This window comes from Garra rufa, chromosome 16 (assembly GCF_049309525.1).
Source record: "Garra rufa chromosome 16, GarRuf1.0, whole genome shotgun sequence".
Taxonomy (NCBI): Eukaryota; Metazoa; Chordata; class Actinopteri; order Cypriniformes; family Cyprinidae; genus Garra; species Garra rufa.
The window spans coordinates 2,882,665-2,897,889 of NC_133376.1; the positions used below are offsets into that span (position 1 = coordinate 2,882,665).

General features: G+C 37.1%; 1 protein-coding gene across 1 annotated transcript; it reads left to right on the forward strand.

The window, feature by feature from the left end:
- The first annotated feature begins 242 nt into the window (after positions 1–242).
- On the forward strand, positions 243–13,100 carry LOC141287851 (solute carrier family 25 member 53-like). Its single transcript, XM_073819942.1, has 3 exons — positions 243–390; positions 515–542; positions 12,060–13,100. Exon 3 carries the CDS (start codon positions 12,068–12,070, stop codon positions 12,941–12,943), a length of 876 nt encoding a protein of 291 aa, XP_073676043.1. The 5' UTR covers positions 243–390; positions 515–542; positions 12,060–12,067; the 3' UTR covers positions 12,944–13,100.
- The last annotated feature ends 2,125 nt before the right edge of the window (positions 13,101–15,225 follow it).

Consider the following 15,225-nt stretch of genomic DNA (forward strand, 5'->3'; position numbering starts at 1 on the left):
CACGTTCTTTGGTTGAATTCATTGAGTAATTTGTGAAACTGAAGGTGCACAGATCGCGGGATGTTAAACGATCATGAAAACGAAACCATAAAAAGATAAGTTTCATAGTTTGTAAGAATGGCAAGGTTTACAAGAATATTACATCCCTTCAAACAGCCGGAAGCAAGACAACGGAAACGTCACAGGAGCCGGTCAGGCGTCAAGTGCACTGACACCGAAAACCGGAATGACATCTATAGACATCTATACAGCGACTAGTATCTATTATATTTCATATTTGTTTTTCATTTCATTGAGTGTGTCACGCATGTGTTTTCTTAAAGTAAAAGCGCGTAATTGATTCGCCCATCAGGACCGTTGCTCAGCGCTGAGGAGCTCAGATTGGAGGAGGTGCATTATTTTGAACACATTGTACGCTCACAGCCTCACATTCAATTTTTTTTTTTTTTTGTCTAACCACTTTAATTTCAGCCGATGCATCGCAGTTAATCAGTTTTGTTTTTTCGTCTTACAGGGAAAAAAATACAGAGACATTTCCAAAGGTAAGCCGGTATATGTATAAGAAGGGAAGACGGGCAGGATGTTGTTTACTCCGATCAATATGTGTCAGGGCGGGTGTGTTTACTGTTGTAATTATTTTGTTAAATCAATGTAGTATTAAAATTGAAAATAGTGTATGCAAAAAAAAAAATGCTGTTGAAAATGTTTAAATCATTTCATTATAAAAACGCGTCTACTGATAAATGTGTGTAGAATTAAGCGAGTAAATGAGAACACGCCCTCAGAAGATAGATGTGACCCAGGACCAGTGTCGCCAACTGATTTTCGGGGGAAGTTGCAAAAGGAAGGTCGCTGAAAGTTTGTTTCTAAATGACTTCTATTAATCACTGTGCAAAATTGTGTCGCAAATCTCACCAAAAATGTGTTTAGATTAGTTTGTAAAATAATGTTAATGAATAACACAAAATTAAAATATATATAAAAAAAAAACTCATTTTAAAGGAGTAGTTCACTTTCAGAAGAAAAATGTACAGATAATGTACTCACCCCCTTGTCATCCAAGATGTTCATGTCTTTCTTTCTTCAGTCGTAAGGAAATTATGTTTTTTGAGGCAAACATTTCAGGATTTCTCTCCATATAATGGGCTTCTATGGTGCCCCCGAGTTTGAACTTCCAAAATGTAGTTTAAATGCAGCATAAAAGGGCTCTAAACGATCCCAGCTAAGAAAGAAGGGTCTTATCTAGCAAAACGATCAGTTATTTTCTAAAAAAAATTGTACATTTTATATACTTTTTAATCTCTACACAGAGTACACACAGAGCTAGACAAGATGAGCATTTGAGGTTAAAAAGTATATGAAATTGTATTTTTTTTTTAGAAAGTAACTGATCGTTTTGCTAGATAAGACCCTTTTTTCCTCGGCTGGGATCGTTTAGAGCCCTTTGAAGCTGCATTTTGGAAGTTCAAACTCGGGGGCACCATAGAAGTCCATTATATGGAGAGAAATCCTGAAATGTTTGCCTCAAAAAACATAATTTCCTTACGACTGAAGAAAGAAAGACATGAACATCTTGGATGACAAGGGGGTGAGTACATTATCTGTACATTTTTGTTCTGAAAGTGAACTACTCCTTTAAATACAACACTGAATTATTGAACACATACACAATTTTAAACAATTACAGTTTAAGTTTTTTAACTAGTAAAATTAGCCTACACATTACAATTACAGTTTTAATCACGATTTGGTCAGTTACCCGGATGTGTGTCCATACTGGTGTTCAGGGATTGAAATTAACTTTATCAATCACCAGCCAATTTAGCTACTAAATTTTTAAGTTACTGGCCATTCATATATTCTACTAGCCAAAAAGTCAAATTCTTACATAAAATCTTTGCAGACATTGCATATGAAGTGACATTTAAAAGCATTTACACATGTTAATGCAGCTTAGAGGGACATGTAATGCTTTAACCTCCAGTTACAAATGCATAAATATAAACATAAAATGTTAAATACTAATATTTTAAGTTATTTAAAGGGGTCATCGGATGCAAAACTCACTTTTACATGTGGTTTGAAGATTAATGTGTGTTGGCAGTTTGTGTACATCCGCCCAGTGTTTTTTACAACTCCCCCCCGAGTTTTTTAAAAGAGAGCGCCGATCCCGATCTACATATGCATCTATGTTCTTGTGAATTATTCGTGATGCAGCTTCACTCACAGCAGAAGTGAGTATAAGGGTTTTTTACGGTGGCCGACAGAGGCCAACGCGCTGCAAACTAGAAAACACATGCAAACAGAAAAAACGACAACAAATTAAGAAAACATCTTCATCAGTTTGACAACACAGGCGCTGCAAATCCTCGCAACGCAAACACAAATACGGAAACGCGCTGCAAATTCTCACAACACAACCAAACTCAGAAACGCGCTGCGAACACACGAACGCGCTGCATATAGCACGGTCCACAACGGAAATGTTTCAGGGGGACCTCAAAAAGTGACGAACCCATCTGGGACCTGATTATTTTGTTCAGTGGCTGTTGGTCAGAGCAGAGGTGTTATCGGTGAACTATCGCCTTTTAGTGATAGTATAGTATCACTTAAAGGTGATAGTGATATAAATAATCAGGTAATATAGTGATATAAATAATCAGGTCCCAGATAAGTTCGTCACTTTTTGAGGTCCCCCTGAAACATTTCCGTTGTGGACCGTGCTATATGCAGCGCGTTCGTGTGTTCGCAGCGCGTTTGTTAGTTTGCAGCGCCTTCGTGTGTTCGCAGCGCGTTTCTGAGTTTGGTTGTGTTGTGAGAATTTGCAGCGCGTTTCCGTATTTGTGTTTGCGTTGCGAGGATTTGCAGCGCCTGTGTTGTCAAACTGATGAAGATGTTTTCTTAATTTGCTGTCGTTTTTTTCTGTTTGCATGTGTTTTCTTGTTTGCAGCGCGTTGGCCTCTCTCGGCCACCGTAGTTTTTATACATCTTTGCAAATGGTCTTTCTTAATAATGTGCTAGTTAGCAAGTTTCTCAGCTAAATGCGGCTAAAATAAACATTATGGCTCATCATCCCATGGTGAGAGGGGCGGAGCGAGCAGAGCTCATTAGCATTTAAAGGGACATGCAACAGAATAGCTCGCTCTAAAAAGGGGTGATTTTGACAAGGTAAAAATAGTGTTTTTTACACTACCATTGAGAAATTTTAACCAAAGTATGTTATAGGCCATGTCCACACTAATACGTTTTCGTTTGAAAACGCATCTTTTTCTCTCTGTTTTGGCCTTCCGTCCACACTGAGACGGCGTTTTTGTCAAGGAAAACGGAGCTTTTTGAAAACGCTCTCCAAAGTGGATAAATTTGAAAACGCCGTTTTTCGCGTTGTAGTGTGGACTGTGAAAACGGAGGCTTTTGAAAACGATGACGTATATTTAGTCATGTGACGCATATTGTACCAATAGATCTCTATGTTTACAGCAGTAATTGTGGCTGTGCTATTCACTGTCACACTGTTGCTAAAGAGATTTACCTTGTACACTCTTCAGATTACAGTCCTAAAATGATGGCAGAAAATGTACTCACAATTGCTGTCCTGCAAACATGACGACAACTGCTTTTCAGATAAATTATGATTGAGCGCGACATAGACGCGTCAGTGAATGATGAGATGTTTCCGTAAATGATACCGCCAGAAGAACTGCGTGAAAACTAATTATGTCTGTATAATTTTGGAGGCTTTACGCATGCGCAGTAAGGCGAATTCGACGTTTTCCCACGTTTCAGTGTGGATGAAAAACTTTTGGAAAACGTTTGGAAACGCTAGTGTGGACGGAGAGCGTTTTAAAATGAAAACTCCGTTTTCAAATGTATCCGGATTAATGTAGACGTAGCCATAGACTACTCGTTAAGACCCTAAAGAATCATATCAACTTGCGGAAAATGTGCGTCTGATGACCCCTTTAAAAAAATGAAAAGATACTTTAAATGTGAAATTAAAACACCATTAGGTGGCATCAAGTCACGGTTAAAGGAACACTGCACTTTTTTAGGAAATAGGCTCATTCTCCAACTCCCCCCGAGTTAATAAGTTGAGTTTTAGCGTTTTGAAATTCATTCAGCCGTTCTCCTGTTCTGGCGATATCACTTCTAGCATAGCTTAGCATAGATCATTGAATCCTATTAGACCAGTAGCATCGCGTTCAAAAATGACCAACGAGTTTCCATATTTGTCCTATTTAAAACTTGACTCTTCTGTAGTTATATCGTGTACTAATAACGGCCGATAAAGAACTACACTCCCATTCCGGCGTAATAGTCAAGGAAGTTTGCTGCAACTGTGGTTGTGTTTGGAATGGTTTTTGTTGGCGAAATAGAGCAAAAACAGCCAATATGGTGTCTAAATGTAATAATGTTAACTTCAGGTTTATTGAACTGTTGTATAAAGTTAATATCACATTTTAACCATGCTGATTTTTGAAGACAAAATGACACTCTTCGTGTGATATTGATTAACTATATGAAATACATAAATATATACATTTTCTGCCCCCATTGCATAGTCATGAATGCGTGCACTCTGTAAGTGTGTTTTGTTTGGTTTTTGCAATATCGATAATATCTTAATGTCTCACGAGTTTAGTATAAGTAATATTTTGACAAACTAAAGTTATTAGGTGGTAAAGATGCATACGAGCAGTATTAAGATATTAGCCTAATATTTCACCTACCTGACCGGAAACGATAAGAACAAACATGAATGTTGTCAAGATTCTTGCCCCAGAAATCCTCGTTTAGTTTGGCCACAAACGCCTTTTGTTCCTCAGTTTTTTGCACTTTTCTCTAATTGCACTCCAAATGTTTTTTGTTTTTTTTCCAGTCCGACTGATTAGTACAGCCCAAAACATGACAATAATTGACTATTTTTAGTAGCAATAATCAGGAAAATATGCAAGTTTTGTTGGGTTCAGTGGCATTGTTTCTGCTCAGTGCCACCAATATGGCCGATTAACGATATCATGAATACACTAAATTAGTTTGCTACACTCTAAGAGAAGTCTGTAAAAATAGGGCACAATCTACGTTTGGAATATGAAGGATTTTTCCGTATAGATTTTTCACAGGTTTTATACCTGCAGTTTAAATTATACATTATATTTTGTGTTTCCGGGTTACAGGGTTACGACGGATAATGAATAATGTCCTGGAAAATGACTATACCCTTAAAAATAAAGGTGCTTCACGATGCTATAGTAGAACACTTTTTGTCTAAAAGGATCTATAAAGAGCCTTTAACATCTGAAGAACCTTTCTGTTTCACATGGTGAAAGAAGGTTCTTCCGATTATAAAAAGGTAAGAATGAGATGGTTCTTTAAAGAACCTTTGACTGAATGGTTCTTTGTGGAACCAAAAATGGTTCTTCTGTGGCATTGCTGTGAAGAATTTTTTTAAGCACCTTTATTTTTAAGAGTGTAGCTGACCGGAAATGATAAAAGCAAACATTCTTGCACTCCAAATGTATTTTCCCAGTCCGACTGATTAGTACAGCCCAAAAAATTACGATAATTGACCATTTTTAGCAGCAATAATCAGCAAAATATGCAAGTTTTGTCTGGTTCAGTGGCATTGTTTACATTCAGTGCTACCAATATGGCCGATTAATGATATCATGAATACACTAAATTAGTTTGCTACACTCTAAGAGAATTGATAAAGAGTTGATAAAGGTGCTTCACAATACCATAGAAGAACCTTTTTTTGTCTGAATGGATCTTTAAAGAACCTTTAACATCTGAAGAACCTTTCTGTTTCACAAAAGGTTCTTTGTGGCAAAAGAAGGTTCTTTAATTTATAAAAAGTTAAGACCAGGATGTTCTTTAAAGAACCTTTGACTGATTGTTCTTTGTGGAACCAAAAATGGTTCTTCTGTGGCATCACTTGAGGAACCTTTTAAGGCACCTTTATTTTTAAGAGTGTAGTACCTAGTAATATTTTTCTAGATATTTTTCTGACAGTTTACTAACTGATCAACAATTATAGCAAGCTACTAACAAATTTGTACCATATATAAACAATTACTCAATTATTATTGTGATTATTCAATTGAACAGTTGCCAATAGCAGCTAATTTAATTCACATAATGTGTACACTGATTAGATTTTTTGTCTTGTTTCCAGCCAAAATATCTAAAAATTCTTAAATCAAGAAGGATTTTCTAGACAAGTAAAAATTATTTTCTTGTTTTCAGTAAAAACAAGTCAAAATGAAGTGCGTTTTTGCTTAGAACAAGCTAAATAATCTGCCAATGGGGTAAGAATAATAATCTTGTTTTCTGTTTGCAATAATATTATTTTTCTTAGTAAGTAAGAAAAGCATTTTTTGCAGTGTACTGCTAGGCATCTTTGTTTTTTCTTTTTGTGTAATTTAGATGAAAATGTGTGCGTTTTTATCATTTGAATCACTTATCAAAAGTTGCTAAAAGTTGCCAAATAAATGTAATGCTTGGTGCTTTTGGAAGAAAAAGTTGCTAGGGTAGTCAAAGAAGTTGCAACATTTAGCAAAAAATTTGCCAAGTTGACAACACTGCCCTGTTGAAAATCACATTTAAAGTTGTCCAAATGAAGTTCTCAGCAATGCATATTACTAATCAAAAAATAATTTTAATATGTTTTGAAAAAATGATCATTTTGACCCATACAATGTATTGTTGACTACTTAAGACTGTTTTTGTGGTCCAGGGTCACATATTTCTTAATGATCATTATTACAGTTCATGGGGAGATGACAAAACTAAAAAATGATTAATCATATAATACTCAATAAAAACGCATAAAAAAAAATGATCGGCTCCAAGCACCAACAGCATACAATGGACATGTCTCTTTATTACAATAATGTCTTTTTATACAGTTATTATTCTATGCATTAAGTTAGAAGCTACAGATAATTTTGTCTGGCAAATAGTGTGTTAAACTGGCAACTAACATGTGTTTTCAGTATCATTAAGATTTAGATTTATAAAAAAAGTAATATATCATTTAATGACCTAGGAGCCTTTTGGAGATCAGAGCCTTCTTTGTAAACATTTTTGTACTACTCCTATTAAACCATTTGCTGTGGCTCCCTCTGGTGGACAACAGTAGTGATATGAGCAAATCCATGAAACTAAGCCATGTTTCCTCACAATGACTTTTCTCCATACATACAAAGTTTTGATAAGTTTGGACTTTGTGCACACAATATATAGGCATGTTAGTCATAATGGGTCACACAAAATAGAATAGTAATGTTATCTTATAGATAAACATAAATGCTTAACACTATAGGGTCTAAAGCAAGGTTTCAGAAGAAAGGACATGTTAGAAATCCCACTAAAGAAGATTCATACCAATTTCAAACATCACAGATCATGCAGTAATAATGTTTTTAAGGAATATCAGGTGTAGTGCCTATAGGTGCATTTTTAATACAACTTAGTGAGCATTTGCAGAATGTCATGTGCATATGAGCTATTCTAATTGGTTCAAAGTCAGAGTTGGAAACATCTTAGGGAAAAAAAATCCACAAATTTTGTGTGTGGGCCCATGTAAATGTTATAATATCCAAGGTTCTAGTAATTGTGTAGTTTAAATCTCATATTGTATTTTCAGAAAGTTTTGAAATATTTGTCCTCTCCCCAAATTTGTCACTACCAAAACACATATATACAATTTAATTAGAAGGGATATAAAGACCTATTGAGATTGTGCTTACATCTATTTTATTCAAATGTTTTAGAGGTAAATCAACAACAATTACAATTAAGTGTGATCTGTTATTTAAAGCTATTTTTTTTTTTTTTTTTTTTTTTTGTTAAAAGCAAAAAGTTGATCATTTCAAACTTAAGGATTAATTAGTTTGAATATACATTGGAACCAAACTATCATCTTAGTTGATCATTTAGAATATTTTATTTTTGTTTTAATTGTGACAGTAATGTTTTGGTAGCGGTTCGACATCACAATTTCCTTTTTGTCACTACCGAAACAATGATGACATGTTTTGGTCATGTCTGTTTCAGTAGAAACAATTTTATGGGATAACACCCAAACAAAAATAGCACTACTGAAACTTCACAAAAAGTTTCAGTGATCACTGTTTCGGTAGTGACAATTTTAGATGTTTTTGAACCTAAAGATGCTGATCAGCACATGGTTAGCTAGCACAGTTCTGAACAGTTGTACGCATATAAAATATAAATGTTATGAACACATTTAGCTCAAAATGATGGTGTCTGTCTATTCACCTTGTAGCTATGAGAGAGAGGGCCACAGGAGTATTTCCTGATCATAAACTTATGGGTTTAGTTAAAATCAGTCTCAGATTTCTCAATAGACTGCAACATACACTGTTTTGGTAGTGACATGAAAATGCGGTTTTACAATTTACAAAAACTTTTTTTTGAACTTCACTTAAAAAAAAAAAATCTAAAAGTTTTTTGAAAACCAATAATGGAATTAAAAAAAAAATGGTTTTCATAAGTTAAAATTAGGGTTTAGGACAGCCACCTCCCAATAGCAAGTATCCAATAAATGATGATTTTATATACAGTGGTGTGAAAAAGTGTTGGCCCCCTTCCTGATTTTTTAAGTTTTTGCATGTTTGTCACACTTTAATGTTTCAGATCATCAAACAAATTTAACAAAGATAACACAAGTAAACACAACATGCAGTTTTTTTCTGAAGGTAAACCCAAAGGTTATGAAGGTTTATCCAAACCCACATGGCCCTGTGTGAAAAAGTGTTTGCCTGTTGTTAAAACATAACTGTGGTTTATCACACCTGAGTTCAGTTTTTCTAGCCACACTCAGGCCTGATTACTGCCACACCTGTTCGCAATCAAGAAATCACTTAAATAGGATCTGCCTGACAAAGTGAAGTAGACCAAAAGATCCTCAAAAGCTACACATCATGTTGAGATCCAAAGAAATTCAGGAACAAATGAGAAAGAAAGTAATTGAGATCTATCAGTCTGGAAAAGGTTATAAAGCCATTGCTAAAGCTTTGGGACTCCAGCGAACCACAGTGAGAGCCATTATCCACAAATGGCCAAAACATGGAACAGTGGTGAACCTTCCCAGGAATGGCTGGACGACCAAAATTACCCCAAGAGCACAGCGACGACTCATCCAAGAGGTCACAAATGACCCCACAACAACATCTAAAGAACTGCAGGCCTCTCTTGCCTCAGTTAAGGTCAGTGTTCATGACTCCACCATAAGAAAGAGACTGGGCAAAAATGGCCTGCATGGCAGAGTTCAGAGACGAAAACCGCTGCTGAGCAAAAAGAACATAAAGGCTTGTCTCAGTTTTGCCAGAACACATCTTGATGATCCCAAAGACTTTTGGGAAAATAATCTGTAGACTGACGAGACAAAAGTTTAACTTTTTGGAAGGTGTGTGTCCCATTACATCTGGCGTAAAAGTAACGCAGCATTTCAGAAAAAGAAGATCATATCAACAGTAAAATCTGGTGGTGGTAGTGTGATGGTCTGGGGCTGTTTTGCTGCTTCTGGACCTGGAGGACTTGCTGTGATAAATGGAACCATGAATTCTGCTGTCTACCAAAAAATCCTGAAGGACAAAAACAAAATGAAGACTTTGGAGTGGCCTAGTCAAAGTCCTGACCTGAATCCTATTGAGATGCTGTGGCATGACCTTAAAAAAGGCGGTTAATGCTCGAAAACCCTCCAATGGGGCTGAATTACAACCATTCTGCCAAGATGAGTGGGCCAAAATTCCTGCACAGCGCTGTAATAGACTCATTGTAAGTTATCACAAACGCTTGATTGCAGTTGTTGCTGCTAAGGGTGGCCCAACCAGTTATTTAATTTAGGGGGCAAACACTTTTTCACACAGGGCCATGTGAGTTTGGATTTTGTTTTCCCTTCACAATAAAAAAAACTTCATTCAAGTTATTTTTAAAAAATAATCAAATTTGTTTGATGATCTAAAACATTAAAGTGTGACAAACATGCAAAAAAATAAAAAATCTGGAAGGGGGCCAACAATTCTTCACATCACTGTACAGGTCCTTCTCAAAAAATTAGCATATTGTGATAAAGTTCATTATTTTCTGTAATGTACTGATAAACATTAGACTTTCATATATTTTAGATTCATTACACACAACTGAAGTAGTTCAAGCCTTTTATTGTTTTAATATTGATGATTCTGGCATACAGCTCATGAAAACCCAAAATCTCAAAAAATTAGCATATCATGAAAAGGTTCTCTAAACGAGCTATTAACCTAATCATCTGAATCAACTAATTAACTCTAAACACCTGCAAAAGATTCCTGAGGCTTTTAAAAACTCCCAGCCTGGTTCATTACTCAAAACCACAATCATGGGTAAGACTGCTGACCTGACTGCTGTCCAGAAGGCCATCATTGACACCCTCAAGCAAGAGGGTAAGACACAGAAAGACATTTCTGAACGAATAGGCTGTTCCCAGAGTGCTGTATCAAGGCACCTCAGTGGGAAGTCTGTGGGAAGGAAAAAGTGTGGCAGAAAACGCTGCACAACGAGAAGAGGTGACCGGACCCTGAGGAAGATTGTGGAGAAGGACCGATTCCAGACCTTGGGGGACCTGCGGAAGCAGTGGACTGAGTCTGGAGTAGAAACATCCAGAGCCACCGTGTACAGGCGCCAGGTCAAGCCACTTTTGAACCAGAAACAGCGGCAGAAGCGCCTGACCTGGGCTACAGAGAAGCAGCACTGGACTGTTGCTCAGTGGTCCAAAGTATTTTTTTCGGATGAAAGCAGATTTTGCATGTCATTCGGAAATCAAGGTGCCAGAGTCTGGAGGAAGACTGGGGAGAGGGAAATGCCAAAATGCCTGAAGTCCAGTGTCAAGTACCCACAGTCAGTGATGGTCTGGGGTGCCATGTCAGCTGCTGGTGTTGGTCCACTGTGTTTTATCAAGGGCAGGGTCAATGCAGCTAGCTATCAGGAGATTTTGGAGCACTTCATGCTTCCATCTGCTGAAAAGCTTTATGGAGATGAAGATTTCATTTTTCAGCACGACCTGGCACCTGCTCACAGTGCCAAAACCACTGGTAAATGGTTTACTGACCATGGTATTACTGTGCTCAATTGGCCTGCCAACTCTCCTGACCTGAACCCCATAGAGAATCTGTGGGATATTGTGAAGAGAAAGTTGAGAGACGCAAGACCCAACACTCTGGATGAGCTTAAGGCCGCTATCGAAGCATCCTGGGCCTCCATAACACCTCAGCAGTGCCACAGGCTGATTGCCTCCATGCCACGCCGCATTGAAGCAGTCATTTCTGCAAAAGGATTCCCGACCAAGTATTGAGTGCATAACTGAACATAATTATTTGAAGGTTGACTTTTTTTGTATTAAAAACACTTCTTTTATTGGTCAGATGAAATATGCTAATTTTTTGAGATAGGAATTTTGGGTTTTCATGAGCTGTATGCCAAAATCATCAATATTAAAACAATAAAAGGCTTGAACTACTTCAGTTGTGTGTAATGAATCTAAAATATATGAAAGTCTAATGTTTATCAGTACATTACAGAAAATAATGAACTTTATCACAATATGCTAATTTTTTTAAAAGGACCTGTAATTCATTAAAATAGAAGCTTAATTTCATAAAGTACAAGCTCATATCAAAATGCACCTATATTTTTTGCATTTTGTGTTTAATAAAATACAATTTTTCCTGATAAACTTTTTTCTAGAATTTCTTTTAAAAAAAAGTTTACAAATCTTGCCTCGTTCTCGTGAACCCAGTCTCGTGTCTCGTCTCGTGGGATAAGTGTCTCACCCCTACTGTAAACGGTAAAACTATTTTTGCAACAAACTAGTCTGTTTATGATTATCATAATAAATAAAAAATAGTTTTCAATATCAAGAAGTGTAACAAGCTGTTTTGTACCACAAAACAATAACTGCAATCAGATGACCATGCACTCTTATGGTAAAATAAGATGGATAACAAGAACAAGCATTATTGTAATTTGACTCTTGACTTCTCATTTACCCACAGTGTCAAAAATGGGAAGCCAGTCGCATCACAACCAGGAAGACGCTCAGGAAACTGCCGGCTCTACAATGTGGTTTCGCAGCTACTTGCACGGAGGGACGTCGAGCCTCATTTCCACCCTGACCACCGTCATCACCTTCCCTCTCTACAAGACCGTCTTCCGGCAGCAGCTGCACAGCACTTTAGTGAGAGAAGCGGTGGCCCAGTTACACAAGGAGGGTCTGGTAAAACTGTACCGTGGCGTGGTACCACCCTTACTGATGAGGTCCCTGAATGGGACGCTCCTGTTCGGCCTCCAGGACACCTTCCTGCAGCAGCTCTTGAAGTGGCAAACGTCTCCTGTTCCCAGCGCTGCTCTGGCAGGTTTGGGGGCAGGAGTGGTGGAGGCTGTGTTCTTTACTCCATTCGAGCGCGTGCAGAACGTCCTGCAGAATAGCAAGAATGACTCCAGCCTTCCTACATTAAGAAGCATATTGCGCAAGCTAGCTTCAAGGCCTTTAGCGTCAGGATACTACACTGCCTTTCTGCCTATACTTGTCCGTAATGCCTTAGGAAGCAGCCTGTATTTTGGTCTAAAGGACCCCATGTCTGACACTCTCAGGGCTTGTGGCTGTTCTCCTGTAGCATCCTCATTTGTTTCGGGTGTTTTAAACTCAATGGTGATCAGTCTGCCGCTCTACCCTCTTTCTGTACTAGTGGCCAACATGCAAGCTCAGGTGGATGGAGGAGTCAGGGGAGTTAAAGGGAGCTGGCAGCAGCTGTGGGCCGCCCGTCAGCGCAGGCTGGTTCTCCTGTATCGTGGAGGATCTCTGGTCATCTTCCGCTCCTGCATCACCTGGGGAATCACTACTGCGATATACGACCAGCTGAAGAGGCACTCCAGATGATCACCAAAACCTCTCAGGTTGATGTATCAATGCTGTTTTGTAACACACTTGATATATTTCAGTTTTCCAGGGATTAACAGTATCACTAACCTGCTGAAGTATTCACTGGTGCAATAATTATGCAAGCGTTAAACATGTATTCTGTATTAAGGAATGAACCTGTGCAATTGTTCTGTTCTATTAAAATGTGAAACAATCCATATGCAACAATGGGAAAATGTGTGTTTTGGTTTTTAGTTCACTACATTAATCAGCTAAAGCCTGTTCATAGTTTGAAGCTGTTCTTATTGTTTTTAATAAATAAAAATGCTAAATGTTTCACTTTAAGGGGTCATCAGATGCAAAACTCACTTTTACATGTTGTTTGAACATTAATGTGTGTTGGCAGTTTGTGTACACAACCGCCCTTCAATGATAAAAATCCACCCAGTAGTATTTTTTAATCTTTATAAGTAGTAACTCCTTTTTAAAATGAGGTAATTCTCAGCTTCTTGTGGGCGTGACGACACACAGACAGAGGCCCCTCCCACGATAGTTGATTGACATGAGTGCCTTACCTTAGCCCCACCCTCACTGAGCTGAAACAGTCCGACTCCGATCGCCACTGTGTGACTCAGGTGCAGAGGAAGACGAGAATGTCTCAGATTGATAGCTAAACGCAGCTAAATGCAGCTAAAGTAAACATTACGTCTCATAATCCCAGAGAGGGGAGGGGCGAGCAGAGCTCATTGGCATTTAAAGGGACCATGCGATAAAATGAGTTGATTTTTTGCAGAGCTGATTTTGACAAGTTAAATGGGTGTTTTATTAGACTACTATTGAGAATTTTTAACCAAAGTATATTAGAGACTTTTCAATAAGACCCTAAAGAATCATATGAACTTGTGGAAAATGGGCATCCGATGACCCCTTTAAAGGAGGTCAAAAATTAAAAAATGCTGAAAATTTACACCCTCGGGTCATCCAAGATGTAGATGAGTTAGTTTGTTCATTAGATTTGTAGAAATGTGTCATTAAATTAGTAGCTGTGTTTCCATTACCCTTTAAATTGCGCAAATTGAAATTGCAAATTGAAAATACGCCTAATGGAAACGTGTCAATTCCGCAAAATCTCACATATATCTCAAAAAAGGTTTTTATACTTTCGAAGAAGGAATATTTTGCAAAACTGCAGTGGAAACATTTTTTTCGCATTTACAGGTCATATTCAATTAAATCCAGCCAAAATCCCACAAAAATCTGTTGCCATGACTTATCGTGAGAGGAAGAAATTATGCTCCAGTCGCATAACATTGGTTAATAGAAACGCCATCATTTTGCACTACTTTTTTTCAACATTTATAAAATAGCACCAAAGTTTTGCGCAAATCTGAAATGGAAACACAGCTGTCTCACCAGTGGATCCTCTGCAGTGAATGGGTGCCGTCAGAATGAGACTCCAAACAGTTGATAACAACATAACAATAATCCACAAGCAGTTTTAGTAGTTACTACCCTTGAAAAAGTAAAATAAGGGATTACTCTTTATTTTTTTCTGTAATTTAATTACACTTCTTATGTTGAACATAATACTGTGTATAAACTTAGAACAATTATATACAATACAATAATACGTCTAACCTTAAAATGCATGCTTTTTATGTACCTCACTGAGTTAATACGAATATTGGTAACACTTTAGTGTCCCATTCGCACTATTAACTAGTTGCTTATTAGCATAAATATTGGGATATTGGCTGTTTACTATTACTTAAAAAGACATATTAATGTCTTATTCTGCAAGAACTTATTCTAAATCCTTAATCCTACCCAATTCTTACATTTAACAACTACTTTACTAAGTATTAATAAGCAGTAATTTAATTTAAGGTTAAAGGCATAGTTAATAGTTAGTAAATAGTGAGGATTGAAAAGTGTGACCAGAATCATTTACGTAGTTGTCTATTACTTATTTGAAAGAATAAATAAAAAAAGTTTCATATCTATCCTTCATGTCTATTAACTTGTTGATGTTTATATAGGATTTAGAATGTAATTAGTAATAAGTATTTAAATACTTTTTGGAGAGAGTAATTTGCACATAGTCTAATAACACTGTTGAAAATGTAATTAGTAACTAGTAATTAATCCCTTTTTCGAGTAAGAAAAAATCCATCATTAACACATTTTTAGCTTTAAACCTTCTGGCCAAAAAGTCCAAATCCATAAAAGCACTTCCTCAAGTGAAGAAGTTTGTCTCCTGGTGTCTCTCACACATGTGTTTAGAGCTGTTTTGGACTGTT